At 35.9% G+C, this 27,830-nt stretch overlaps 1 protein-coding gene across 2 annotated transcripts in view; it reads left to right on the top strand.

Moving 5' to 3' along the window:
• The window catches only part of LOC131591713 (ankyrin repeat and sterile alpha motif domain-containing protein 1B-like), a 407,097-nt gene that overhangs the window by 169,244 nt on the left and 210,023 nt on the right, over positions 1 to 27,830 (top strand). Inside the window, exons 15-16 of one of the 2 annotated variants that reach the window (XM_058862673.1) lie at positions 2,558 to 2,585; positions 25,492 to 26,038. In XM_058862673.1, the coding sequence (XP_058718656.1) occupies positions 2,558 to 2,585; positions 25,492 to 26,038 (575 nt within the window). Of the gene's footprint in view, positions 1 to 2,557; positions 2,586 to 25,457; positions 26,039 to 27,830 lie in introns of both variants that reach the window. The other variant, XM_058862674.1, reaches the window with a different exon arrangement.

Genomic DNA, 27,830 nt, shown 5'->3' on the forward strand with positions numbered 1-27,830 from the left:
TTGAAAATTACTTATTCTAAGACATAGTTGCTTAGAATTAATCACTGTGGCCCTAACATCTTTATCACTGATCTTCTGTCTTAAGAGGTACCCCTTCCCCCTTTCCAAAATAGAAGGAAACCATGTATCTGCTATTTTTCTAATGTAATTCAATATGCTAAATACTGAGCTCTTGGCTGTACAACAAAGCTGGTATTTGTCAACTCTTCAGTTGCTTGTATTGTCCTTCTGGCTTAACATACCCTGACTATATTTCTTTTTGTGTCAAATGATATTCATTTTCTCAAATGAAATTCAGAGTATCTATGAAGGCTAAGCTTTGCAAAATACAGATATAAAATGACAGCTAAAATTAGAGCTGGCTTTATTGTAAATATTTTTTCTAAAGTACTGGGAGGGGAGGTAATATTATTGGTATAGTTAATATTCTTTATTCCAATACTAATTCATATTTTTAAAAGTTCAAGCATAGATTATTGGAATTTTTTTTTTTTTTTTTTTTTTTTTTTTTTTTTGGTGAGAGATCACTTGAACCATATAAACAAAATGAAAGCTGGTACCAGGACTGTGCTACAACTTCCTTATTTTTTCCAATAGGACTCAGGTTTAGATTGCGGTATTTTTATAAAGCCCATGCTTTTGTTCAGTACATCAGATGGGTAATTCGACTCAGAAGAGCTTATCCATTATTTCTTACTGGCATAAAATTTCCTGTGACATTATTAAGAGAATGGCTTCCATAAATCTCACATAGATATCACAGAAATTAGTCACAAATATTTTAATTCTTTATTTGTTATGAAGATGTTGCTGAATATCAGTTACTATTTTTTTCAGAAAAGCAAGTTTAAAATTCAGCTTTCTTAGTGATTCAATGCATTTGATGATTCAATGCAGTTTGGAAATAATATAAGTTGTTAGTATCAGTTCTTTTACAATTTTGTTGATGTAAAATACATATCAAATCTGGACTGTTTTTCTGGTATTATGTAACATCACACTGCTTTATAAACTGGATACCAATTCTGAATTAAGTGGAATTCCATTCAGCGAGATTACTTTTTCCATGTTTTGTTTCCTCACAGTTGAGCTGGTTGCCTGAGCAACCAGTAAAATACCAAGACTGGGATGTGGCTGGTGCTTTCTTCCTCACTTCTAACCTGAATGCAGTTAGGGCTGTGCAGTCTTAGGAGCTGTCAGGAAAGCATTGCCCATTGCACTTTACGAAGTGAAATGTGAATAACCTCCCCTGGACTAGATAAAATCTGTGGTATTTTGTGTTGAGTGTTCTCCTAAGAAATATGAAGCTGGAGCTGATGCATTGGGTGAAATCAGAGAACTAAAGATGCGTATCTGAGGACACGAGCCTCCATCAGCCACTGTTCTTAGAGGGGGCCTTATCAGAGAAAAAACTGAAGCAGTGACAAGTGGCATGACCTGCTGAGAGCCAGACATAAAATATGTAGCATAGAGATGTGCAGAAAATCCCAAAATCTTGTTAGAGCTTCACATTCTCTGCACACAGATCAAGTGTTGCCCAAAAAATTGGTAGCTCTGTGAAACAGGGTTCCTGGGCAGGTTATTTTCATAAGTCCTGTTGATGGTTTTCACTCTTGAGCTCTTGTTAGATAAAAAGACACTCAGCTGCTCCTTCTCTTGGATTAAATAGACACTGGTAGGCCCAGTACTTCAAGAAAATTTATCAATCTGATTTTTTCTATTGCCAGTTGAAAATTTCAGTATCTTTGTTTAATAAACAGCAAAACTGAACCAATTTCAATTACGTTGAAATACGTGGAAGATCAAAAATAACCGTGGTATGTTTCTTGAAAGTATTAGCTACGTTAAGTACTCTTGGATCAGATGTTGTAATATCAAAAACAGTAATTATATTTTAGAAATATTTGGGGAGGTTGAGTTTATAGAATGAGAAAAGGTGAAATTCTTACACTAACATTTATTTTCCTGAGGCAGTAAGATGATATTTTAAGAACATGCTTATATGCAGTGAAAGGAAAAATGAAACATTTTATTCCTTTTTTTACTCCTTTTAGTGGTGATGAAAATAAAATGAAATTTTAGCATAAATTAATGGAGCATAACTTTTCTGCACAGTTGGATAAGGCACTTGGGTGCTTTTTGCTCATTTGTTTAGTAGAGAGTTCTGGTACCTGAAAGGAGAGATGATGGATTTGAGGGTTTGTCCTCCCTCATCTTCCATCATCACAATGGTCTGTAGTGTAACAGGCTCCAAATTTTACATTTTTATGTTTTACAGTCTCCTAAACAATAAAACACTATGGCAGGGACTATCCACAAGTTTTTTTTGCATAGCCAGGCTGGGTGTGAGTATTAAAAAGCCATGTCACTGTTCAACATGTGTCTGGTACTAAATAACTGAGTAGAGAGTTAATTTGTTATTTGGGAGCTGCCCTTTTGCTAACGTATGTGGTGATTTTGCTTTCTGCTTGTATAAAATGTCCCTTCTTTGTGGGGGTGGTGGGAGTGCTGTGTCTTCTGTAACACTTACAGCTAAACTGAAAATCCAGCCTTGTAGCTATTTCAGTATCAGGAGAAAACAGTCTGTAGAGAGACAGCAATCTGTGTACCAGTTCCATACCCATTTGGCTTTGCTCACATGCATGGTAAGCTGGAATTGACTGGTAAGTTTGAAGGAGTGAAGTTACCCATGTGCATAATTACATGTAAATCTGGTCTTTTTCTAGAGAAAAAAAAAAAAAATCAAAATAAGGGCTTTTTTCTTGAGAAAAAAGAATATAGTTCCACATGTGTTTTTTAAAATACTATTAATTAAGATAAGAAATGTCCAGCCTATTTAAGGAGTAATTGCCAAGGTATAGAATTGACAGCAAAATTATTGCTCTTAGGTTTTTATCATATTATTAGTCACTTCTCTATGCAGACTGGACTAATTTGTTTTATACTCGCAATTTCAATATGAATTCACTTCCTGCAGGGACTAATCACTTGCAAACCACATGAAAAAAAAAGGTCTGTACTCAAATGTAAATAGAAAACAAAATTTGATTTATGACTTTATTTAGTTTTCAGTATTTTTAAACTAAATAAACTGCATTTAAACCATGTAAAAATACACATTCTAGTTCTGAACAGTTCCATTACATGATTTCCTTTCGAAAGACATTTGTGTCTTCAAAGTCATTAACTTCATTAAGTCAATTAAGTGTGGAAACTTCATTAAGTGTGGAAAAGACCTCCAAGGTCATCAAGCCCAACCTTTGACCAAATACTACCATGCCCAGTAAACCATAGGACTAAGTTCCACATCCAGTCATTTCTTGAGCACCTCCAGGGATGGTCATTCCACCAGCTTCCTGGGGAGCCTGTTCTAGTGCTTTCACCCTTTCAGTGAAAAAATTCTGGCTGGTGTTTAATCTCCCCTGGCACAGCTTGAGGCCATTTCCTCTTGTCCTGTCTCTGGGTTCCTGGGAGAAGAAGCCAGCCCCCACCTTTCTACAAACTCCTTAAGCAAATGCTCCTGATAAGAAATACAGTCCTTAAATGTGTGCTGAGGCAGTACCATGTATTCATTCACTTCAGGAGGCTTTGCAAATACCAAAGATAATGTCAGTTTTTCAGCATTTCATGTTTTCCCAGAAGCAGAATTATCACAAAATTATTAAATTTTAGTCATTCATGCTATCTGTGGGAAATGCGACACTCTGGAAATGAACATTATACTGAGAAGTGGCAGATGCTCACACCATATGGATTAGTCAGGAACAGCTTCATGAATGTTAGGTATGGCAGAGGATCCTCTGGGTATTTTCACATAAAGAATTGCGTGGGCATAAAAGACCCAAGGACATCTGAAGTATTCTTGATCTCTCCTGCCAACTTACTGCAGTGCAAGCTCTGGAGGGTTTCGTGTGCTGTATGTCTTAAATGGTATGGAGGAGCTGCTTGGGGACCTGTAATTCATGGCATGTCTGTGGATGGTCTCTGAACTCTTCAGACCAGTGTTCTCAGCACCACTGCCTGTACTTAGGAAGGACTAGATGCAGTGACCCCATCCTGGGTGTGTGCAGCCTTTAGCGATGGTATTCCTCCCTGAGAGCCTCAGTCTGCTCTTGGAGCTAAAGTGAATGGATGGTATTTAATACAAATGACATTTAGGTACAACACAAGCATCTTCTCTGGGAAGTTTTAGCAATCATTGGAATAAGAAGAAAAGGGTCTAGAAAACCCAGAAGAGAGAGACCTGGAAATAAAAAAAGCAATAATTCTCTGGCAATATAAATATTTTTTTCTCCCCTCAATCCAATAGCAAATAGATGGTATTCAGTAAAGAAACAGCTTGGGAGATAGTTCAGTAATCTTTGATAGTAGTAAAGGTGGGAAAATATCTGGGTTTTAAACATGTATTTTTATTATTTCTCATACCTTCTTACAGAGGTCAGTATTGTCTCCATTTCACAATATTTCTGTGTTGTACAATGAACGTGTGATAACCCAGCAATTCAGGAAATAGAAACAATTAACCTATAGACCTGTGTGAGGACCTGTTAGTCCTGAGAGAGCACACTAAACAGACAAAAATTATATTGACATAGAAGGCTGTATCTTGCACCTGGGCTTCTATTTTTGCATTGCACTACATTCAGTTAGATAAAGCATTTTCCACAGCTGTGCAGCATTGCTTATCGGTGTCCTTTCCTTGGTAGGGAAATTAGATAACAAGTGTAAGAAAGCATAGGGATTGAGTCAGTTTCTGGAAAGATGAAATGTGCAGGAGAGGAGGAGGCAGATAATATGGTTTGGGGTCATAACTTGGAGCAATGAGGAAAGGCTGCATGACACAGGGTTGATACCCTGTTTTGGAGGCTGGAGCTGTGCTGTGAGAAGATTAAGAGCAGTGTTTTAAATGGAATTTTTGTAGCTGGATTGATAGAGTCTCAACTCTCATATTTTCTAAGATTAGCTCTTGCAACAGAGGCAGGTATAAAATCTCAAGGGATGTTACTTTTCATATGGAATTAATTTCTGTAGGTTACTCAGATGACCTTAAATCATATCAGGCTCAAGGCAGTAAGCTCAATGACTGCCTAGTTACCTAAATAGTTTCTTGAAAATGTCTCTTCTCAAAAAATATTGCTCTGTTTTACAGAAAACTCTATGGTTAGTGGTCATCTCTAGTATAGTCAGTGAGCCAGCCACAGCTTCTGAAATAAGATCATATTTGCAGAGATTATTTGGGGATTTTTGGGAGGATTTTCTTGACAGCATTAAAGAATATGAATGCAGTTTTTATTACCAAAAAAAAAAAAGTTAATGACTAGAAGTCTAAAATCTAAATGGGTTGCTGTGGGAAAGATCATAAAGAGGCAAGGGATTTAATTGAACCTGGCATTCACGACAACATTGCAGACTCCCAGTGCAGTTTTTCTCCTTACTTTTCTGTGTGAAGTTGCACAATAAATAAATGTTTTAAGTGAACACCATATTTCTAGCTCCCCTTCCAATATATAATGACTTTCAAAGACCCTAGAGACCCTATTTGTCTTAAACAGAAAAAAAATACTACCTTGTCTGACATATCAGTCCTCTCAGTGACAATACTGGGTACCATCTGCCGCTGATTTAAATTCATTGTATCATACTGTGTGAAAAATCATGTTTTGCAAAATAATATTTAATCATTCAAATCTTTTAAATATTTTAAATTAATTTTCTTGGAGTTAAACCATAACCATTTGCTTTTGAAGTATGTGTATCTAGGAGTAACACATCATTATTATAGCTAGAGGGCTTTGTAAAACATTCTCCAATTTTTCAATTTACTATATGTATTTATTATGACACTATGTATACTCTGTAGTTAAATTTGTTCTCACATACATTCAGTTCCTTTCATATTAAAAAAGATTCCTACAATCATTAGAGAAGTAAGAAAACCACAGTATAAGCAATTTTAAAGGACTTCTGAAAAATTCAGGGTTTATGGTGAAGTCTGACAAACACCTTAAAAGATGCTGATAATACTTAGCTTTCCTATAGTGCTGTTTTCCTTAGCAGTTCTTAAAGCCCTTTAGAAGGATTGATGTTATTGCACCTGAGGAAATTTAGGCAAACAAATATTAAACTGATTTTCAAAATTTACCTGGTAAACTGAAAATGCTAGGACTACCTCCTGAGTCACAAATACAGCAGATTTTACTTTGGACTGCAGTGTTTTCTTCTTCATTCTGTTCTGCTTTAATTAGAAAGTCTTCCATTAAGAAAAATAGTTGATTTTAATTATTTATAACATTGTTCTTGGGGACAATTAAAAATAAAGAGGTTAGTATTTTTAAAGATATCTATGCATGATAGGCAAATTGATACAAAGCCTAATTCCCTTAGTCTTTCTTGGCAACCCTGATATTTTACTTAAATTGTTGAGAATATTTCTGCAAAACAGACAATTATGCCATCTTTAAGCTGCCTCTAGCTTGGGAACTGGTATTAAAATGCAACATAACAGGCTAATTTGCTCAGGGTTGGAGCAAGCTTCACAGCCTGTTCAGTGAAATTACTCTGTAATTATATTGCAAGGTTTCTGTAACCAAGTAGGGATTTTTTACAGCTCTCTTGCTCTGTACAAAACACTGTAGCTATTGTGAATGCAATGTGTCTCATCTCACGTCTCTTTAAGGAGTTCTGTTTGATTCCTTCCTGCTGACCTTTCCTATCACCTCTTTTCCCCCTTGCTGTGATTCATCACATCAATGTTAAATTCTGATTAGTGAACTTGATGTGAGCAAAGGTATTTAAGTTACAATAAAGTAATTTTTGTGAGTTTTCTGTAGGCCATTAAATAAGACACTTCTGAAGTGTTCATGTTGCAGAGTTTCTAGTATATAATTGCATTAATACTTAGAGCAGAGGTGTATTTAACAGAATATCAATGCATACTCGTATTTTCTTCAAATTAGTTTTACCTTCTTAGCTTTCTTTCTGGCAGCTAGAGCATCTTTCAGAGTCGAAGCAAATTTGCCATTAAACCAGATAATGATTACATTTTCTGTTTCATAAATAAAGTGTATTTATTCTCTTTTATATCTAGAAGGTGTTGGGTAGAACCTTATATCCCCTTAGTAGAAGGGAAACTACTACATCAAATACTTTGGACACCACAATTTATATTTGGAAGGGGCAATTTCTTAATGTAATACTCCCAGTGAACAGCTGGTACACAGTAAATTTTATATCATCACAGCTGTCCTCAGTAATTTTTATGACTCAGCCAAGTTTGATACTAAGACTAGAAGCTTAAATTATGTTCAATTTTTGTTCCTTCACACTTAAAAAAAAAATTACTTCAGAAATAAATAAAAATATCCTAATCTCCTGATTTATGTGATTCTTGACAGTCTGTAAAATCCTAATAAATACTTGAGCGCTTTCAAGAAAATCAATTCTTCTCTAGTGGTCTATATAAAAATCAAGTTTCTTTTGATATATGTAAAATCTTTATTCTAGTTTTGATTTAGTAAGTTTTGAATGTTCTACTGTGAAAAAAAAATTTAACACAAAATGGCTTCATATTGGTGAATGTGGTTGAATCAGTATTATTATTCAGCTAGTCTGTGTCACATGTGCAAAGACACCTTCCAAAAAAGCACCATTGCATTCCCACAGAAAAAAACATTTGTTACCTTGAAAACTACCTTTTAATTAGGATAGTGGAAATTTGTCATGATGGTAGATTCATTAAAAAATAAAAATATTACTGCGTACTTACTGACAGATCTGCAGTATTCCCACTGAAATTGTGGGAAGGGAATTTCTTGTGTAAGAGGATAGAGACCTCCAGGGTGGAGACAGGATAATGAGCAGCAAATGCTTGGAGGCCACTGGAGATGTAGTGATGTGGCAGATGACACTGCCAGCTGTGTCACTGGAGTGGGATGCAAGAGATGATCTACTACATCTAAAAAATTATTCTTGGTGTCTCTAGCATCACAGCTGTCAATTAAGTGTTCCTAATCCTGTTGAGAGTCCCCCAGTAAAGACTTGTGTGCCATGCTTATGCCAGTATGATTGGCGGTGTTGCGGGTGTGCAAGGGATGAGAGTCACATCTAGCCCTCAGTAACAGGTAATGCTTCCAAATAATTCGTGGTCTTTATATGTGAAATTGAGAAAGAGGTCTGTCTCATTCACATGTTTAATTTAAGAGTATGTGGGAGCCTAGTTGTATTAACTGGCTTTGAAATTGTAGAGGAAGCAGAACAATAACAATCTTATGCATAACACTTCCAAACTTTTCTTGTGGTCTATTGCAAACATTGGATCTGCATATTAGCAGTGTTTCTGTTTTCTGAAGAATGTGATTGATAGGGCAGATAATTTCCTAGCTCATCAAATAACCTTTTTGTCAAAAGGCTGAAAAGTATAGTGAAAAGGCTGAAATTCATCCTAAGATTTTGTAATATTATTTAAAGTGAACCAAATTACTTCTTTACCTGCTTAAGCTATTTTCCTTTTTCCCCTCCATCCCAATCTGTTTCTTAGGTGTACAATCTCTATGAATTTGTTTACAATCTCATGAGGATTTAGAATGAAACTTAACATTTTTAGGTAGGGGTTCTCTCTGTAAAGTTAGCTGAAGGAAAAGTACATTCTGTGTATGTACTGGTATCTTCCAATTCACAGTATCTGTGATGGCAAATACAAGTCTGTATAGTAATGGTCATGTGTGTTTGGGATTTTTGATTTTTGCTTTGCTTTATCCGGTATAGGCCAACTCTTCACAAGAAAGGTATGGGTTCATGAAAAAGGCTAAAAATACTTTCAGTATTCTGTTCCTACTCTTTGACCCCTTCTGTTGTCTTTTCACTTGTTTAGTTGAACTTTACTTCCTCTGCCCTTAGTATTTCAGATATTATTGTGATTCTCCCAAAGTGGTGACTTCTCCTTGTGTTAATCCAGGAATCAAGTATGATCTCAGTACCTACTTCCAGCTATGCAAGAAGCTTGGTTTTCAGCTTTGAGCTTTGCACTCTTTCATTGGGTTTGGGATGTAGTTTCTTTGTTTTCAAATGGTTCTGGAAAATTACAGTGAATGAAGAAAACACTTGGGACACCAAGTGTTGGGACAACACTTGGGACATCTTATCTGAGGCCCAGGAATGCACTAATCCTCCTTCAGGAGTCAAAACAAACACCATAGATAAGACTGCACACCAAAGAAATAAGTATATAAGGACTTGAAAAGGTGTTTGATGACTTAAAAAAATTCTGCCTTCATGACTGAGGATTTGCTTAGCAATAGCCTTGATTTTACAACCTGGTTTACAACTCAGAACAGCATGGCTGAGCTTCCCACATGGCATAGCTGGAAGGATTGCTGAGTGAATAGGGAATATGCTAAGAAAACTCACTGTCAGCACAGCTAAACATGTGAGGAAGCTTTTGTGTTTTTTAAAAAAAAGACATCTGTCAAAATTAAGTTAACAAAAAAAAAAAACCATCTAAAATGAATAACTAAAAGCTATTTGGGGGTTTCTATTCATTTTAATTGAGTCAACATATAGTTTTTCAAAGGTACTTTAGCTACTTTAAATTTCTCCTTGATTTTGTCATAAGTTTTCCTATGATTTTTGTGATTGTGATTCTGAGAACATTATTTTTGTCAGAAATTGTCAATGACAAATCTATAGGTTTAATTAAAGCAGGAAAATAAAATGTAATTCATTCAGAAAATAATGTCATTGTTATTTTTGTGAGAAAAGTTGCATATAATATGATTGACTTCAGGCAAGACACCCAGTAAAAATAAAAACTCCCTGCAATTCTCTTCATCTGTAGAGAAACAGCAAACTAAGCAGTGTCCACACAACAAATATTTGAAAACTTCAGCTTGTATCTGGGCAGTGATATAGAGCTGTTGTGGCTGTGAAAATGTAGACAAGGAACATAGCAGAAATGAAAGACAGAGATGTCTAATTTCAGAATTTTGATCAAAAGAGCTTCTTGACAGGAGAGACAGATGCAGCAAGACTGAAAGCACTTGTCGAGTAGTGCAGCTCTGGTTAGAGTTCCCTAGAATTATTAATATATATATATATAACCACATAGAACTATTGCTATGTATATCTCTATGTCTACAATTAATATTCCCCCTTGACTTCTGCTCCTGTGTTTCCCCACTCTCATTTTCTTGCTTACTCTCCTAGAATATTTTTAATTTTTCTGGTATTGTAGCTCTTCTTTTAAGTTTTCTCTTTTTTTATTGGTTGGTTTCTTTTTTATGTATTTTCAAGTAGCCTTTTTATATATTCCGTAAATTAATATAGTGTGAAATAGAAATAAACTGAGTTTAAAGAGGCTTTGCCTCTTAAAAATTCTTCGACAAACACTAATTTGTGAAAGAACCATCCCATGATTAAAACTGAAAACTGATTTCCACATTTAGTGCCTTAGTATCAGATATGTTCAGGGAGATGAACCACATTATTCTATGCTCTTATGTGCAGGGCAGATAGAAGTGGCACTTTCTGACCCTAAATTCATGATTTTGTGTTACCAACTGCTGTGTGTTTTTCTAAAATACATTGTACCACACCTGTCAGATTCTGAAGAAGACAGGCCAGCCCTGCCTTAAGCTTTGGTCCACTTCAATCAGCTGGGAACCTTTGTCTCATGCACAAATTTAAAATTCATAGAATAGTTTGGGTTGGAAGACACCTTTAAAGGTCATTTGGACCAGTTGGACACCTGTGCAACATACTGGGACACTTTCTACTAGACCAGGTGAAAACTCCATCCATGGCCTCAAATGTTTCTAGCAATGAGGCATCCACTGCTCTCTGGGAAACCTCTTCTAGTGTTTCACCACCCCCATTGTAAAAAACTACTTCTTCTTATCTAGTTTGAATATTCCTTCTTTTAGTTGAAAACCATTACTCCCCTGACCTATTGACCTATTTTATACCTATTGTATAAAAATTCTGTCCCCATCTTTCTTCTAATCCAATCTAAATCTTCTAATCTAATCTAAATTAAATAATTATTGAATTAAATGTCTTCACTCAGTCTTCTCCAGGCTGAACAACCTCAACTCTCTTAGCCTGTCTTCATGGGAGGGGTGGTTCACTTCTCTGACCATTTATGTGGCCCTCCTCTGCACCTACTCCAACAGGTCCATGTTTTTCCTCTACTGAGAACTCCAGAGCTGGATCCAGGTGAGGTCTCATCAGAGGGGAGTAGAGAAGAAAAATACCTCCTCAGTATGGACCTCTCATGTCTTGGTGTATAGAGGTACTTCCATCCCCACAATGAAGATGAAATATTTTTACTTTCTATGAGTCAGTCTCTCTAACTGCCAAGATACATTAAGAACTCATACCACAAAATTAAGAATTCTTACTTTCCCACAGGAGTTCTTATAGGATTAGCCATGTAGGGGAAGAATATTGCTTTGCCACCCTTCACCTGAGAACTGTGAAGTAAAGTCATAGAAAAGTGATGGCCTTTCTGTTTAAATAGTCTTCCTCAACTAACTGACTTCAGAAACTGGCAAAAAGAATCAGACCTTTTAAATGACTGACTTATTCTGGATCTTTGTCTTTGGTTTGATAAACACAGCTGCGTTGGCTCCAGTAGAAGTGTGGTTTACCTGATTGTAGTGGTTTAGATTTGCCAATTTGAGTTTCCCGGCCAATGCACCAATAGTGTGGTGGGTTTAGCACTGGCTAAAATCACCAGTGCACTTACTCATTCTTTGCTGTGAAATATGGATTAGGAGAAGGGCAAAACAGGCTCAAAACTTTAAAGGTATAAAGAAACTTTATTAATAGAACTCCAAGAATAAGAAGCATCAGAATAAAACCTCCTAAACACCTTTCCTCCCACTGCCCAGCTTCTTTCTTTCCCTAACTAACCATGCAAAGACAGAACCTGGGATGTTAGATCAGACGCCAACTATACAATAGTCTTTCATCAGTTTTTGTAGGGAGAGGAGTTTTCTCTTGCTGTGTCATGGGGACTTCTCCACAAGAAACAGTTCTCTTGTGGTTTTTCAGTTCTATGAGTAGCAGCTGCCCGGGAAAGGTTCTGCCATTGTGAAATTCCTCCCAATTTCACAGCCCTCCTAGAGATGTGTCCATGGGCCATGAACTCATGGGGTATTATATTAAAGATGAGTTTTTCAAAGGCAAAGGTTCTCTTCATCTGTCTCTGTGATCATCTCTGGGAACAGAGGTTTTCTTCTTCTCTCCCTGAGGCCAAAGGGTCTTCATCAACTCTCATCTCTCTGTTCAAGCATCTCATGGGATCACAGCTACTCCAGCATCTGCTTGGCTTCATCAATGGATGCCTCTGCTCACATCTACAGTTTGAATGCTTCATCCCTCCATACTCTCATGAATTAAAGAATATATTTCAGTGTATCATTGGTCATCTACGTGGCCCTACCAAAAGAATATTTCAGCCCAACACTAAGGCATCTCCTCATTCACCTTCTGTCTAGGGCTTGACTCTTTCTTTACTGACCTCAGTGTTTTCACATTGTCTTCTATGTGTTCCCACTTTGTCCTTTCCTCTCGAGGAGAGAATCGTGGTCTGCAGGTCTCATCTGTGTAGTGAAAGAGTTAAATTTTGCCAGGCCTGCAGATGGATGTAGGCAGTGGCCGCCACAGTCATGATGATGGATTTCGGGCCATGCTGGGCCCCTCCCTTTGTCCAGCAGCCACTGGGAGGGGAGGCTCGGCCTGGAGCTGTCTGTGTGAGCCAGGGGGAGGTTTAGTGTTGGCAAGATGTGAGCAGCCATGGCCTGGCCCAACCTTGGCCATGCCCCACAGCCTCCATCCCCCTGCGAGCCGCTGGGCTCTGGCCCAGCCCCACCCAGGCCGCACAGGCTGCAGTGGCGCGTGGGCCTCTCCAGAGCTCCGACAGCTTTCAAGGCTGGAAGCAAGGAGAAAAAATGTCCCAGGTTTGTGCTTTTTAAAAGGTGGATCTCACAGAGGCAGATCTAATTTCTAAATGGTGCAAAATGTTGTCAGTTCTCGGAATTAGACAGCTATTGGCCTTTCTCGGGCATAGAGGAAGCTCCCAGCAGCTTCTCTCAAAGAAATCACTTCCATGGTGTTTTCTTACTTTTTCCCCAAATATCTATCAATGTGAAACCACCACACTGATGTAGAAGAAAAATGCCACTTTTAAAAAGCAGGCAGTTATTTTGATTGAAACTTTTGTACTTCTCTGTGATGATTACTGCATGTCTTGGGATTCTATCAAATGACAAAAGCAATTGAAGTTCAGATTGATTAGAGATAGTTTCAAAGTACTTACAAATGACAGACTTTTAGTTCTTCATATTGATAGTTTGACTGTGAGGTGAACTTAAGTCAAGTTACAATTAAAATTTACTTTTAAACTTCACTGATCAATTTTCATACCTGTGGAGTTAGTTTTGGTTTGGAAACACATCCATATATATATATCCTCATATATATATATATGTATATATATATATGTGTATATATATATATACATATATATCCTCATATATATATATGTAGATGTTTTTTGGTTTTTTTTTTTAAATTTGTCCAAGTTATGCTTTGAAGAAAAGAAGCTGCTTTCAGAAAAAAAAAAAAAAAGTATATAGGTCTCTTTCCTCTGTGCAGATTTATTCTTTGTTTACCAGTACTGTAGCTGTCCCAATTAGCTTAAATTCTGGCCCACCATGTATTCTCTGAGCAGAGAAGATTTTAATAGCTTAGTGCCTTTTTTTCCATCTAAAGATTTGAAGAAAATTCATTTATATGTTAAGTGTGCTAGAAAGAGGCCAGTATACATGTCCCATTGTATATGGGACATGGGACTCCTGGGTAGCTGACTACCCATTCATTTAAGAACTCCTGTCATTCTCCTTGGAAATACCTAATGCATGTCACTTATTCCCACCAACCTCACCAGCCTTCTTTCATTTCAGTTGGTGCAGATAGAAAGAATGATTAACTAACTTAATGTGAAATGCTGAAAACACTATAATTTTCAAGTCAACCTATTCTAGGAGTGACCATCTTTACTTTTTTTACTGTGCTTCTTTGTAATTGATGCTTCCATAAAAATGCTTTCAGGAAACAAGCATTGTCTAAATACTTGACATTTCATCTTTGTATCTTCATGAAATTCTTGCAAGTTAATTAAAATAAAAAAAAAAAACAAAAAACATAAAACCACATTGCAGATTCAAAAAAGTCCTTTTTGGGAACAATTGTAATTTGAAAGTCCTATCAAGAGTTTCTGGTTTTACTATCTGTGGTCATCAGAAAGGCTTTTTTCTTTCCTCCTGTCTTCTCTCTGCCTTCCCTTCTTCCCTCTTTCCTATTTTTACAAGAAAATGGTGTTTTCCCACTTTTAATCAGAGAAGTGATTAAAATGTTTTCATGGTAATTTCTCATTATTTTAACAATAAAATCTAGCAGAAGAAAGAGATCATCTGCATATTTTTTTTTCTGGTATATATCTTATAGTGCTATCTGATATGTTGAGCTGTGCTTGTTTGCTTTTAGAGAGAGAGCAAAAGTGACTTGTTTTAAATTTCTCAGGAGACCATTATTATCTGATTTCCAATTTATTCCAAATGAAGAATATGCTAATTCAAACAATCATAATATTGTTTCTGCAATTATTTGTTACTTATGATTGACATAACGAACTATTTCTGCACTCTCATTTCTCTTGGGTATGTTTGGTAAGTTAGACAACTTGCTATATCTCTTCACCTTGCTTTTGCAAGGAACTTCCCTGTTGATGGAGATTCTTCCCATTTTCAAAACAAGATCTCAGTGATCTATTGTCTCTTCAGGTGAAATGTAAGCACACTTGCTTAAATAGCAGAAATATATAAATGATAGGGAGATCAGATCTGCCTGGTTTGAGGCCTTAGTTCACATATAAACATACCAAGTGTAACATAAATAAATTAGAGCAGAATGAAGCAATAATAACATACTAGGCCAGCCCTGCTTTGGATGTATCTGAACTTGTTACCACCTGTCTTGAAGCATTGTAAATGAGAAGTAAATAACTCATGATCGGAAAAAATGTTTCCTAAATCTAAAATATCTAATTACATAGGAAAATTCATTTACTTAATAAAGATGTGACAATGACTGGATGAAATTCTACCATCTATTATTCCTGGTATTCTGATCAGACTGTTAGCTGAACAGAATCTGGTCTATAAATTATGGGACTAGAATGGTATAATTCACACAAATATTAGTCTCTTTTCTGATCCACTAGACTGAATTTGTGTTTTCCTATTTACAGCTCTTGGACTCTTAAACAAACTTATATATGTATTTCTACTGGTCTGGAGGATATTTAAGAAAGCTGTATCATCTTAGTTCTTTTAGTTTGATAAATTAAAACTCTTTATTAGACTTCGCTAATATTTATTATCCCCATGCACATTATCATCCCTGGTTAAGAAAATATTATTCTTAGTAGGTGTACCATATGTGAAAAGCAGAGCTGTTTTGTGCCTTTGGGTGATATCTGCCTCCTTTGTTTCAAAGAGAACAGCTGATCCATTCTTTGCAGAGAATATCATCCTTTCATGAATGGCAGAATTCTGTGGAAGTAGCAGAAGGTGTGACCAGCACCTCTGTGTCATTGCACTTCCTTCATAGGATGTCCCCAGATATGGCTTCATCAGAAGGGTTTCTGTGAGAATTTTAATCCCTCTCAGGCAAAATAAACCAGGTGAATTCAACTAGTCTACCCAAACTGGGGCAGCTGATTAGCCCTAGAAGCAGTTTAGAGGCCATTCCTACACTTAGCTCTGGCCCTGGAGCTGCTCAGTGTTACCTTCTGTTTGAAGAGCAGCATGGTGAGTGGTAATGTACTCTGTTGCCACAGCTACTGAGTAGATGAAACTCTGTCCTCTAACTCTTGCATGATCCTAGCAGAAACTAAATTATTCAGTTTCTATGGGTAGAATTTGTGTTGTGTGACTTTCCAGCTCGTTGTGTAAGAGGGGTTTTAATTACATTAAACTGTGCCTCTTGGTCTCTGTGAGAGCTTCTGTCCTGCAACTAGTTGATGAGTCATACAGTTTTTCATAATAATATTTTTGTTTATTTGGTTGTATTTATACAATAAGAGAGCTCTGTAAAGTGTCATTTGTGGTGGAGCGTGAATGTTTGTAATTGTCTTCCAACGCCATTCAATGCTCTTTCATGTCTGAGCAACTGTAGTCTAATGCTTGTTTTTCCTTTAACTATATCTAAAATTGAGCAAGTGCTTTTCTGCATGCTAGTAGCTTAATAAAGCTACACATTGACTGCTAGCTATGACTGCTGCTCTCCTAGCAGTAACAGTTAATTTAGAGTAGGTTAATTCCATGTTTCAAATGCACATATGTTTACAAAATATCCTAAACTGATACCTAGTGTCAGCCAACCTTTCATGCTCTATGGCACTCAGGTGATCTGCCCTCTTAACTTGATGGCTATTTGGTAGAAGTATCAACAATCATGACTTAAAAGGGTAACAAATTTTCAGTTCCTATTTAAAGTAAGTGTATGTAAGTCATCTGAAGTGGGGAATATGCACACCTGAAATTATTTATTCTACAGTAAAGGATGCTCTGAGATGTATTGTCTACATCTACCCTCAGTATTCCTTGTCTGCTACCATTTGACCTCTAAGAAACAATTCAAGTGCCAAACCAGATGTCTAGACCAACTTGGATACTACAAGTACTGTTTCTGACCTCTTGCTGCTCCACAAGAAAGACAAGGGTTTCCAAGTTGTGTGTCACACCTGTCAGCCTTTGCAATTATTTTGGATACCCTATAGTGTCTAAAATGGTTATATACTCCTACATTAGCCACTTGAATCTCTGCCCTTCTTTTCACATCTTCTTTTAAGCATCCTGTGTGTAATATTACTTTTTAAAGAAAATACAGTTACTTGTGAACAGCAAACAACTTTCAGAGATATTAAATATACTTAGAAAGTTATTATTCTTAGCTAAATTATTTTGCACATAGTTGTGTAGATTTTTTTAAAGATCATTTATGTTTTGTAAATACTTTCAAAAGAATTTAAATGGTTATCCTCTCACATTCACAACCTCCAAATAAATCATTAGGAGAAAATGATTACAGTTAATTTAGTTTTTATTCTCTCATTTTCCCCAATCAGTATTTATAACTGAAAGATGTGGTGAGCTGCAAGCTTGCTAAAAAACTATGATTTTTAGTGATTAGTTTCAATATTGTCACATATAAGCAATTATATAAAATTTCAGTGAATGTTCCACACAGAGTTGTAAATCTGAATGTAATTTTCCATGGCTGTATATGTACCTATATCTAGAATTGAAATTTTGTTCTACAGACAGAGGTATGTTCAAGACATTCTTAATTTTGTACACATTTTGTCCCTACAATCTAACAAGAGATTTAGTGAAAACTGAAAGAGGCCATTTGGGTAGGGGGCCTTTATTTTACATTATTTCTTATGAGAACATAAAAGAATTCCATTCTTTCTGGATTTGAAACGTAAGTTGAAAAAGAGCATAGATGATCTTCTACATGGAATGAGGAAACAGACAAGGTGAAGTATCTTAAAAATGATGCTCTGCTCAGAAATATATATATTATATATATATATTTTATACTGAGGTTAGAAAACAGAAATGTACGGCCAGTGCAAAGGACAGAACATACACTTTGTTTGCTTTCTGATATTGTCTCATGCTGGGGGAAGCTGAGTTGTTGCTAGGGCAAATCATTCCTTTTAAATGAAATTTTTGTGCAGTGTCTCCTTTTAGAAACATTCTTCTGAGAATCATCCACTGTTTTGTATAGTTTCTTTTGCCTTGAATATTAGTAAGTTTTGTTCCCACTTGGTGGAGAAACTTGTCATTCCTTCCTTCCATGTGATGTGTGAAACACCAGAAGTGGAACATGTAACAGGGTTTTTTTACAGTATTCAACAAAAGGATATAGTTTCAAGTGCTCATCTATCTATCACATTGATATTGCTTTGCAAAGATTTTGGTTATTAAATGTCACCAAGTTTTCTTCTTGTATCACTCTGCCCTGCTGTACTCCACTGTCAGATTAACATGTACTTTCTGAGCACAGCCACAGCCCACTCAACTGCTTTTTGCTGAAAAAAGATCCTCACAGAATTTCTCTGTGATATGTGATCTCTCTGTAGAATTACATTTTACATCCGTTGCCATTCACCTCTCAGAATTTCTTATGAAACATTCACTGAAAGCTACAAAGACTCACTGAGAGGATTTCTTTTTACTTTTGCTGCGTGGCAGAGCTGAAATGTTCCAGCAGAATTTTAGCTTGGATGTGAGTGTTGAGTTTGTCCAGTATTTCACCTGAGAGATGCTGACCATTATTTTATCTGTCTGATAGGTTTAGTCCATAAAAAATGTTAGCATGTTATTTTTCTGAAGAATCCTTATTTTGATGTGCAGGCATAAGGCAGAATTTTGTACTGTAAAATGTGATGGTTCATGAGAGCCTGTCTGTCTTTAAGATGTCTAGGAACCATGCCTTATATAGTCACATAGAAAGAAATCCTCATGGAAACGGCATTATGGAGGTGGCAGCTGCAGCTCTTTATTTTTGTCTGTGTTGAATTTTGCAGTAAAAGTTAACCCTTTATGGGAATGAGAAAATTACATTTATGTCCTCCTCAAATACAGAATATATATTTATAAAAAAAAAATCTGAAGATATACAGAAGCAGCTCAATAAGAGCTAAAATTAACTCTGTTTATACCATATTACACTGCTCTTGCTGAAAATTTGGGCAAGGACTATATTTAAGCATGATAATACGGTTGGAATTAAGCAGTAATAACTGCCTAATATCTTTCCTCACCCAAAGCTTTTTTTCTTTCTTAGATGCTGGCAAGCAATATTCAGAAAACTCCATATGGAGATATCTTTCCTAGAAGATCTTTCTCATCTTTTCAGTTCTAGATGGGTCGTTGTGAAACAGATGAGGAGAGTGAAACTATGGAGGTAGAGACAATGAGGCAGAGCACAGACTCAGTACAGAGTCAAGTGCAGACTGTGATGCTAAGGGGTGAATTGGCAGTTTTGAAGATTTTAAGAGCAAACTCCCAACCCACAGCGAAGCTCATTGTGATTTCTAAGGGGATGGGTTTTGAGAAGCTGGCAGAGTTAGAACCTGGGCACAGAGCCTGGAGACCATCAACAGCAACCTTGCCAACCACATTCTGGTGATTTCTCCAGATTTAGAAATAAGCAGAAGAAGAAACTGCAATCTGGCTGGACACTATTGCTCCTCTTCTGTGTCACTGTAGAAGCCCACAGTCTTCGTCACTTGCTTAGTAATCTTGTTCTATCTCTCAAGTCCATTGTACCTGCTATAACTTTTATAGCTCTGCCTCATCTATGATATCTGCAGCCAAAGTGCTGCCATCAAAGAGCTGTAGCTTGGTCAGAGCATGATTTTGTTTGCTGTGTGAAATAATGCCTTCCTGAATATTGCTAATTCTGTTTTTAAATACTATGAATTTTCTGTCTTACACCTTTCCTTGCTGATCATCCCCTTTTATATCACTTTGCCAATACAACTGGTATCCTCCCTGCTGAGGGTATTCTAGTGTCTGCAAAGCAACTTTACTATGCAAATATGCTTATCCATCCTTCTATAAGAGGGTAGTTTCCAAATATTACTCAGTTCTGACTGTTGGTTTTAGCAGTCAACTGAATGTGGGGAAAAGGAGTTGAGAATACATTTTTGGGCAGATATTACACATGTGCAAAGTGTGATGCTAAAAACATTTTTCTGGATAAAATGAAAACAGAACCTGAATAGAATAATCATGTCACAATAAAGTTGTTACCATAGCTATAGAACAATTTTCTAGTGGATTTTTATTTTACATTAGAAATTTTCTACCATGGCAACAGCAATGCCTGTTAAAGATCTAACTCTGTCATTATAATTTATCTATTACAGCTCTTTTCATTGGTGTTATTAACAACTGTTATTCTCCTGAATGCACTTTAGTTTGGAACATGGAATCTCTTGAGATACAAATGTGAATAAGACAATTTCCAATTTTACATGAATGCAAAATTCACAGTATTCAGTCTGCTTCTGATTTTCTTAATGTGCTCTGCAGTCTTGGAGTCAGAATCAGGAAAAAAATAGATGAGTTTGATGAAGCATCTGTAAATTATAACTCTCAAATACTGCAAGTGAGGAATGGTATTCCATAGAGTTCTATATATGTACCACAAGCAACTGTGCTGGGGTGCATCAGTGTGAAAATAAATAGCTGACTGAATTGCAATCTGCTTCCTAAATACCAGTTTGGTTGTGTATAAACTGGTGATAATAGCAATATGTATCTGTGGCTTTGAGATTATGGCACAACTGAATTTATTTGTAGTTCCAAATGTAAATGTTTTCCTTGCAACACAGATATGGCAGTATCACAGTGATTTTCAGAAGTAATCCGCTCAGATGGATAAGCTGTACGTGCACTTGTAATAACACTAAAGTTCTGTAGAAATGACATCTGTTTATGTTTTGGTATTTATGATACTATTTACAAGTAAAAAGATAAAGTGGTAAGAAAAGCAGTATCTGGTAAGGAAGCAAGATCTCTTTCTATTGGCTTATTTCTTTATTACAAAAATAAATGTACTTGCAAAATGAAAAAAAAAATTAAATAATTATAAGCTGAATGCTTCTCTCCACTGGGACTGAGTCCAAGATCTTGAACTTCTCCTGTTCCCTTCTATCCCCACCCTCTCACTTAAAGTTCCTTCTTATAAAGCTTACTCAAAGGCCTGTGAAAAGAAAAACCTGGCATTATTAAATGACTGTTCACTGAGTATAGACATATGTAATGTAATTGTTTATATAAATTCTTAGTGCCAGTTAAGTTGGCTGAAATAATAATAAGAAGAAATAAATATATGAATTAATAAAATATTTAATAGTATGGGGTTTTTTCAATACACAGCAATATTCAAAATAAGAATTTTTTTTTATATGTTTAAAAGCAGAAAGTAATATATAAAATATCACATTTTGTGCATCACTACTAAGCTTTAGGAGAAATATTGATTTCAGTATCATTTTCTAAATATGCAAAAATTAAAAAAAAAAAATCTGTCTCAGAGATGGGTAATTATTAAAAGCTGGGATTTTTGGGTTTTTTGGTTTGTTTTTTTGTTTGTTTGTTTGTTTGTTTTTTAATAAAGTTGTCTGTTTTAGCAAGGGTATAGTAGTGGTATTAGCCTGTGTAAAGCTTTTCATTCTTTAAGTTCTTGAGATGGAGTTTTTGGATATTCCCATGAACAATGAATCTGTATTTTTAGATAATGGTGCAGTTTGAAGAGGTTTTTAACATCTCCTATTTCAGGTCTTAGGTCAACAAATACTGATTTGGAATGAGAAAGTGTACTCAAGGGAATTATTTTATGATTATCTGTTATATGGTTTATTTTTTTTTCCTTCTATAATTTCTTCAGAATATGACAGTGAGTTATGCTACTGTACTGTTTAGAGCAGTATTACAGTCCATCTCTGTGCTCTCCTTATTTGCTGAACATAAAAATATTAAACATTAACTACATTAAGAAACTAAAATAATAATACAAGTCAATATTCAAAGAACATTAACCTGAACAGTTATCAATTCAAAAACCAGAAGATTCAGAAATATAATTGTTTCATTAAACTGTTGGATGTCTGGAGGATTTCTAGTCCATCCTCCTGTTTGGAGCAGGACTGTCATCATAAGATCAGACATGTCTTTTCCTAACCAGGTCTTGAAACTGTGCAAGGGTGCAGATGGCACCACTCTGGATAATCTGTTTTAGGGCTGCAGTGCAGCTTGCAATGCTGCTTGCTTCACAACCTTCATCATGACCACATGGATTATTTTTTTTCCTGACAGCCCCAGTCTTTTTCATTTCCTGGTATAGATGTGGTTTGCATTGCTCAAAATCATGGGGTGAAGGAAGTATAGCTATGAGATCTTTGCTTACTTTGTCACATAATTAACAAAGCTCTTATTGAAAGCAAAATGTATCAAAGAAGTGTCAGCTGAGGCAGCTAAAGGCAACATAGAGAATACACTGTCTCTGCCAGAGTTTTTTTTACTCTGGTCAGGATAGACCAAAGGTTACCCAAGCAGCCGTTACCTGAGGGTTATCCAAGTAGTCATTGGCTGTGTTCCTTGGTTTTTGAGTGACGAATTTGACATTAGGGTTCTGATTCTTTTGATCTATTGAAATAAATAATAACAACCATGCTATGAAAATATTCTCTGTTAAAAGATGTTTAATACTCCGAATAAAGAAAATCTTGAGGAATCTCAAATCAGATACCCAAACATTTGTACATTTTCAGCATTATATCCTTGTGTCTTATCTCCCATTTTTCAAATTAGTATAATATCACATTACAATCTCACCTTAGAAGGATACATGAGTTCATATTTGTGATCCCCTTAGATAATGGAGTCATAAAAATTTGAGAAGCTGTTAAAGAACTTGATATTCAAAAACAAATTGGATACTGTGCAGTAAATAGGTAGTAAGACCACTCTCATTGAACAGAGAGTATAAATCCCTGGAGATATTTAAAAGATGTGAAGATATGACACTTAGAGACATGGATTGGTGATGGTGGCGGACTTGGCAGTGCTGGTTTAACAGTTGGACTTGATGATCTTAGAGGCCTTTTCCAAACTGAACAGTTCTATGATACTATGAAAATGTTGAGGAGCTGCTTCTTCATTAAGCAAACTTCATTCTGAACACTAAGTGAAATAGACAGGGCATTTATGTTTGAAAACTAGTAGTGATCTTATAGAAGACTAATGGGTGCACAAAAAACTTCTGTTTTATTTTTTTCTGACTTTCTTGAAGTATTTATGTGGGTATTTTAAAGATGAAAGTTATTCCTAAGTAAAGTAGAATATATATACTTATGTGTGCACAGTGCAGTAACTGTTGTGAAAGATCAAGCTGCAAAAGGCTCATACAATATATTTGAAATCTTTGAATACATGGTAAACTGCTGCCACAATGACTATCAAAACATCCAGAATTAATGTTTTGATGTGCTGTCACTGCAACACTGCTGGAAAGTAAGAGATACACGCACTTTCTAGTGGTCAGTACATATATTTACTGGTCACAGGTGAATAGGAGTTCTCAGCAAGAACTTCATTTACAGCAGTAAACATGAGATGCCACTGGCAGTCTGTACTCTTAAACTGTTTGGGTTTTGCCAGTCTTTGGCCACTACTGAATAGACTCACCTAAAAGGGGGCCAGGCACAATGCAAGTTTTAGCTGAGACCTGAGACCATTCCCAGTAATTATTTGGGTGGATGAGCTCTGTCTTGAGAAGGCGAGTGTAACTTAAAGGACATGAGCCTAGTAATTCCTTCAGATCCTAATAGCTGTTGGCCAGTACTATTTTGTAAAATAGATGTAGCAAAATTGGTAGCAAAATTCTTGCAATCCTGTCTCTGTAAGCTTTTCCTTTTCCTGATTTATTCCTCCTGCTTTACTTTGTCCTGATAAAAATATTTGTCTCCTCAATGAGTTCAATACACAGCTATAAGATACCTCTCTGGAACATCAAAATAGGATTCATTACTAAGATGTATAAATGTAGGTATCTGAACACAAGCTGAATGCTGTTTCCCATAAGTCACTGGCAGTGTAGTTAGCCCAGTTAACACAGTACAGGGAGTGAGAGGTTCCACTCATTTTATTAATCTGGTCTCTGACTATGGTGGGAGCTAACATGTTTCTTACCCATGTAGAAAAATGAGGTATCTTAATCTGGAGCAGAATCTCAGCTACTGAGCTTTTCATGTAAAGGAAAACCACCCAAGTCAGTGATTATTTGCATAATTTATTCCTCATTTTGACTTCACCTTCAAAGTTGCAGACATATGTATAAATCAGCAACTTTCAGAAATCAAAGAGAGGATGCCCTGTGTCCTCCTTTTCCCCTGAATTTTTGCCCTAAACCAATTTTTTCTGGGTTTATTGATCCCTTAGGCTCTGTCATGTCCTACATTTAACCTTTCTCCATAACACCTCACATCTTTTTGGTTGCAAAATGTCTGAAGTGTATATTCTAGTTGGTTGTTTCTCAAAGAAGAAAAGTATATGTTCATAGGTTCTTAGAATTTTATCATATATAGAAAAACATTTAATTTTATATTTTTAAGCTGCTGACTAGTGAAAGAGTTGATGAAGTTTTGAAGTACACACCAAAATCTTTCTTCTGTCATTCATAAAGTCAAGCACTGTTTTCTTTTAGAAAGGATATTTTGAGATTTGATTGAGGCTTTTTTTTGCCAGCAGATATTTTTGTTAATTGGAGAAAACTGCTCAATATCTTTGCACATGATGCTATGCTTGATTCCTTGTGGTAGCTACTGCTGTGCACACAGTCCTACAGTTAGAGTCAATCTAGAACATACAACTTCTAGAAAAAATGAGATTAATTTATTTATTAATAATTATTAATTGTTATTCATTTATTTATTTTTAATGAAGTACTTTTTGAGATGTGACCATTAGCAGGGACACAGTTATTCTGAGTAGAACATTCTGACTTAATGCCATGTTGATAGAGGGATGTTAACCACACTAACACTTAAAGTGAGGCAGTGCAAGCCTCCTTTTTTTTTACCCTCCTAGTTCTTTCAGAAACAAGTGTAAAAAAGAGCTATAAAATTTTAAAAATCCACTCTAAAGCTTGCTATAGAAGTGCATTTTTCTGTGGTTTCTTTTTGTGTGTGTGCGTATGTACTAAGTTACATATAAAGCATGTTTGAAAAGACTTGATTTTGTGCTCTCTTTTCCCAATGGTTACTATTACTAGTCTCAAAAGTTCCCAAAAATAAAAGCAACACTCAGATCTATTCCTTAGAGACTGTCAGTAAAAAGGCATCAGAGTGTAAATTCACTATTATTATAATGCCTATAAAAAGAAAAATTACTAAGAATACTCCTGATAATAATGGTTCTTCATGTATTTTACCACCTACAAACTAACTACCTAATTCATCATACTAAACTGTGCAATTTGTGCTCATTTCAACTCAATAACAAATTAAAAGAGACATCATCAAGTTGATGGAATAGCACTGTCCTATTTTATCTTATAAATTTGTTTTTTCATGGAATTTATATATAGCACTGAGCATTGTTGGCTGTTCTTCAACCAGCAGATATTTTAGGATAAAATAGACACATTTAAGATTTTTTTTTATTAAGAAAATAATAATTCAGTTCATGGCATAATTGTCATATTTCTTTACATAAGAGTGCAGCATTAAAAATTAATTTTGAGGGGAGTAAGTGTTTTGTTGTTTGCACTATTTTATGTCCCTTTTATGTTTACAAGGTACTCTCTCATTTCAGAGCAACGTAGCCAGGGTGAAGCATCCACTGAAAGTGAGCTTCCTGAAGGACACCCTGCTGAGCAGTTTGCAGGTTTACTTCATGGATCATCACCTGCATGTGACCCACCTGAAAATCCTCTCCAGCTGTACAGCAAAGTAAACCTGTGCAGTGGGCCACTGGAGAAAAGCATTTTGAGCAAGAGTGCAGCACAGCAGATACAGCTACGGAAAGAAAGCAGCTCTGATCCTCCTGTTAAGAAAAAAAAGCCACCAATTGTAAACAGAACCATATTTCATACTAAAAATAAACCAGCAGAAAATCATACCCTGGTTGGTGCGCCAAGGATAAGTGAACAATGGGTTATTACCACTGGGGGATTTGTGGAGCGAGCGTGCACGCTGGGCAGAATACGATCTTTACCAAAGACCTTGCTGGAAATGCACTTGTGCAAAAATGTTTCAAAGTCGGATTCTAATCTTATCACCCATCCACCAAATGATAAAAAAGCGAGAAGCAATTGGAGTGAACCCACACCAAAGCCACAGTGCTCCAAAGGGAATTCGGAGAGAACACCTTCCTTCACATCAGAATGGGAAGAAGTAAGTTGTTTTTAATTTTTTAAGTACTATGGTCTTGTGAAGACACTGATATGGCTTTCAGTTTTGAAGACAAAATAAAAAGTGACTGTTCCACACTTCAAAGCCTCAGAGAGAATGTCACATTGTATTGCAAGGGAGTTCAACAGCTGGCACAAAATGCGAAGCATTTCTGTTCAAATGCTGCCCACTCAATAAAGTCTATTGTTTCCCTAGAGAATGAAGTTAACCAGAAGTAATTCTGCAATTTTTTGTGGCACTGAAATTATTGTCTACTAAAGCCCTCACTGCTGACAATAATAACATTAATAAAATCCTTAGTAACTGTGCCTATTGTTTACATATTTGCTAATTATTTCCACCATGGCAGTGCCACATCAGCAAGAGCCAGGAGAAAATGGCAGCAATAGAGAATTCATTGGGCATTCTACAAACCCTCCTTATGTATCTTATCCTCTAGCTGGTATGTAGCCTGTGTACAAAATGCTTGGCACATACCTGGCTGTTGTGTGAAGTGGGAATACTCCTAGCTGCAATGATTTTAGGACTACTAACAGAAGTGTCCACACTGAATTTGTAGTGCACATGCTTGCTCATATGAGAGACTTTATTTTAGGTTAAGAATTCAATTTAAATTAAATTTTAGACACCCTATGTTTAACTTTTTTTTTTCCTGTGCTGAATTTCAAGAATGTAAATGATTCTTCATAGACACAGAAGTACCCATCTCATTGAGGTAAATTAAGAGTGTGAAATGTTTAGATCCTTACTGCTCCTACAGAGAAGTGAGCTTTTCTCTTTAAAACTACCACAGTGGGGAAATACATCTATCTCCAGGGTGCTATTATCTTCAAAAAGAACCCAGAGTTTGATTATGTGGTTGGTTATTTTTCTAGGAAAATGTTTCAAGCTAGCCTAAATGTCTGATTTGATAGGGCATTTTAAGGCACTTTTCATTGTAGAGGAGATACTCTCTCAGTGAAGATGTACCAAGTTTTTTTTACTCAGATTTTAATTTTTACAGTTTGGATAGATTACAATAAAATCCTGATTAGAGTCAGGTCCAGGTTTGCCTTTTGACATCAAGGTTTGATCTTAAGAGTAAAAAAAGTGCCATCTATCTATCTATCTATCTATCTATCTATAGAATATGACTGCTCAATCTGCAGATTCTCTCATCATTTCTAGACTTTCTCCTGTCACCAGTGGCTGATACATACTTTTCCTACTAGCTCTAATATTGAGTTTAATAAAGTGTGTTTCTCTTTGTCTACCTTCTTAGTCCACAGCAACCTTTTGATTCTCATTTTGGTTTGTCCTGTTCTTACAGAAAATATAATAGATACAGTGATTTTGACCTAGTAAGTTCAATGTACCTCAGAAATGTGTGTAGGTTTTGGGATAAGTGCAGTGTTGTTTCACAGAGAATGTTGTTCTGTCTTATGTGAGGACACAACTATGTTTCATACCTATTTAGTCCCCTTGGGGCAGGTAGGAAAAAAAGAGGGCTAGGAAATTCTCTGGAAATATTTATTGAACAATTGGTTTCATTGTTTATATTTAAAATACTTCAGAACATACCAGATAATATTTTTTAAATTCATTAATATTAATGCTTATATAAACCACTAGTTTAGCCTAGTATAACCACTAGTGCTTATAGCTAGATGACCAGAGCCATCAGTATGTAAGAAACTCTGCCATGGAAAAAGAAATACTAGCTTTAGTTTTTGCTGGCATACAAATATTGCAAAATAAAAATCAAAGTGGAGAAATTAATTGTCTACCTTTGATT

Source organism: Poecile atricapillus, chromosome W (genome assembly GCF_030490865.1).
Source record: "Poecile atricapillus isolate bPoeAtr1 chromosome W, bPoeAtr1.hap1, whole genome shotgun sequence".
Classification (NCBI taxonomy): Eukaryota; Metazoa; Chordata; class Aves; order Passeriformes; family Paridae; genus Poecile; species Poecile atricapillus.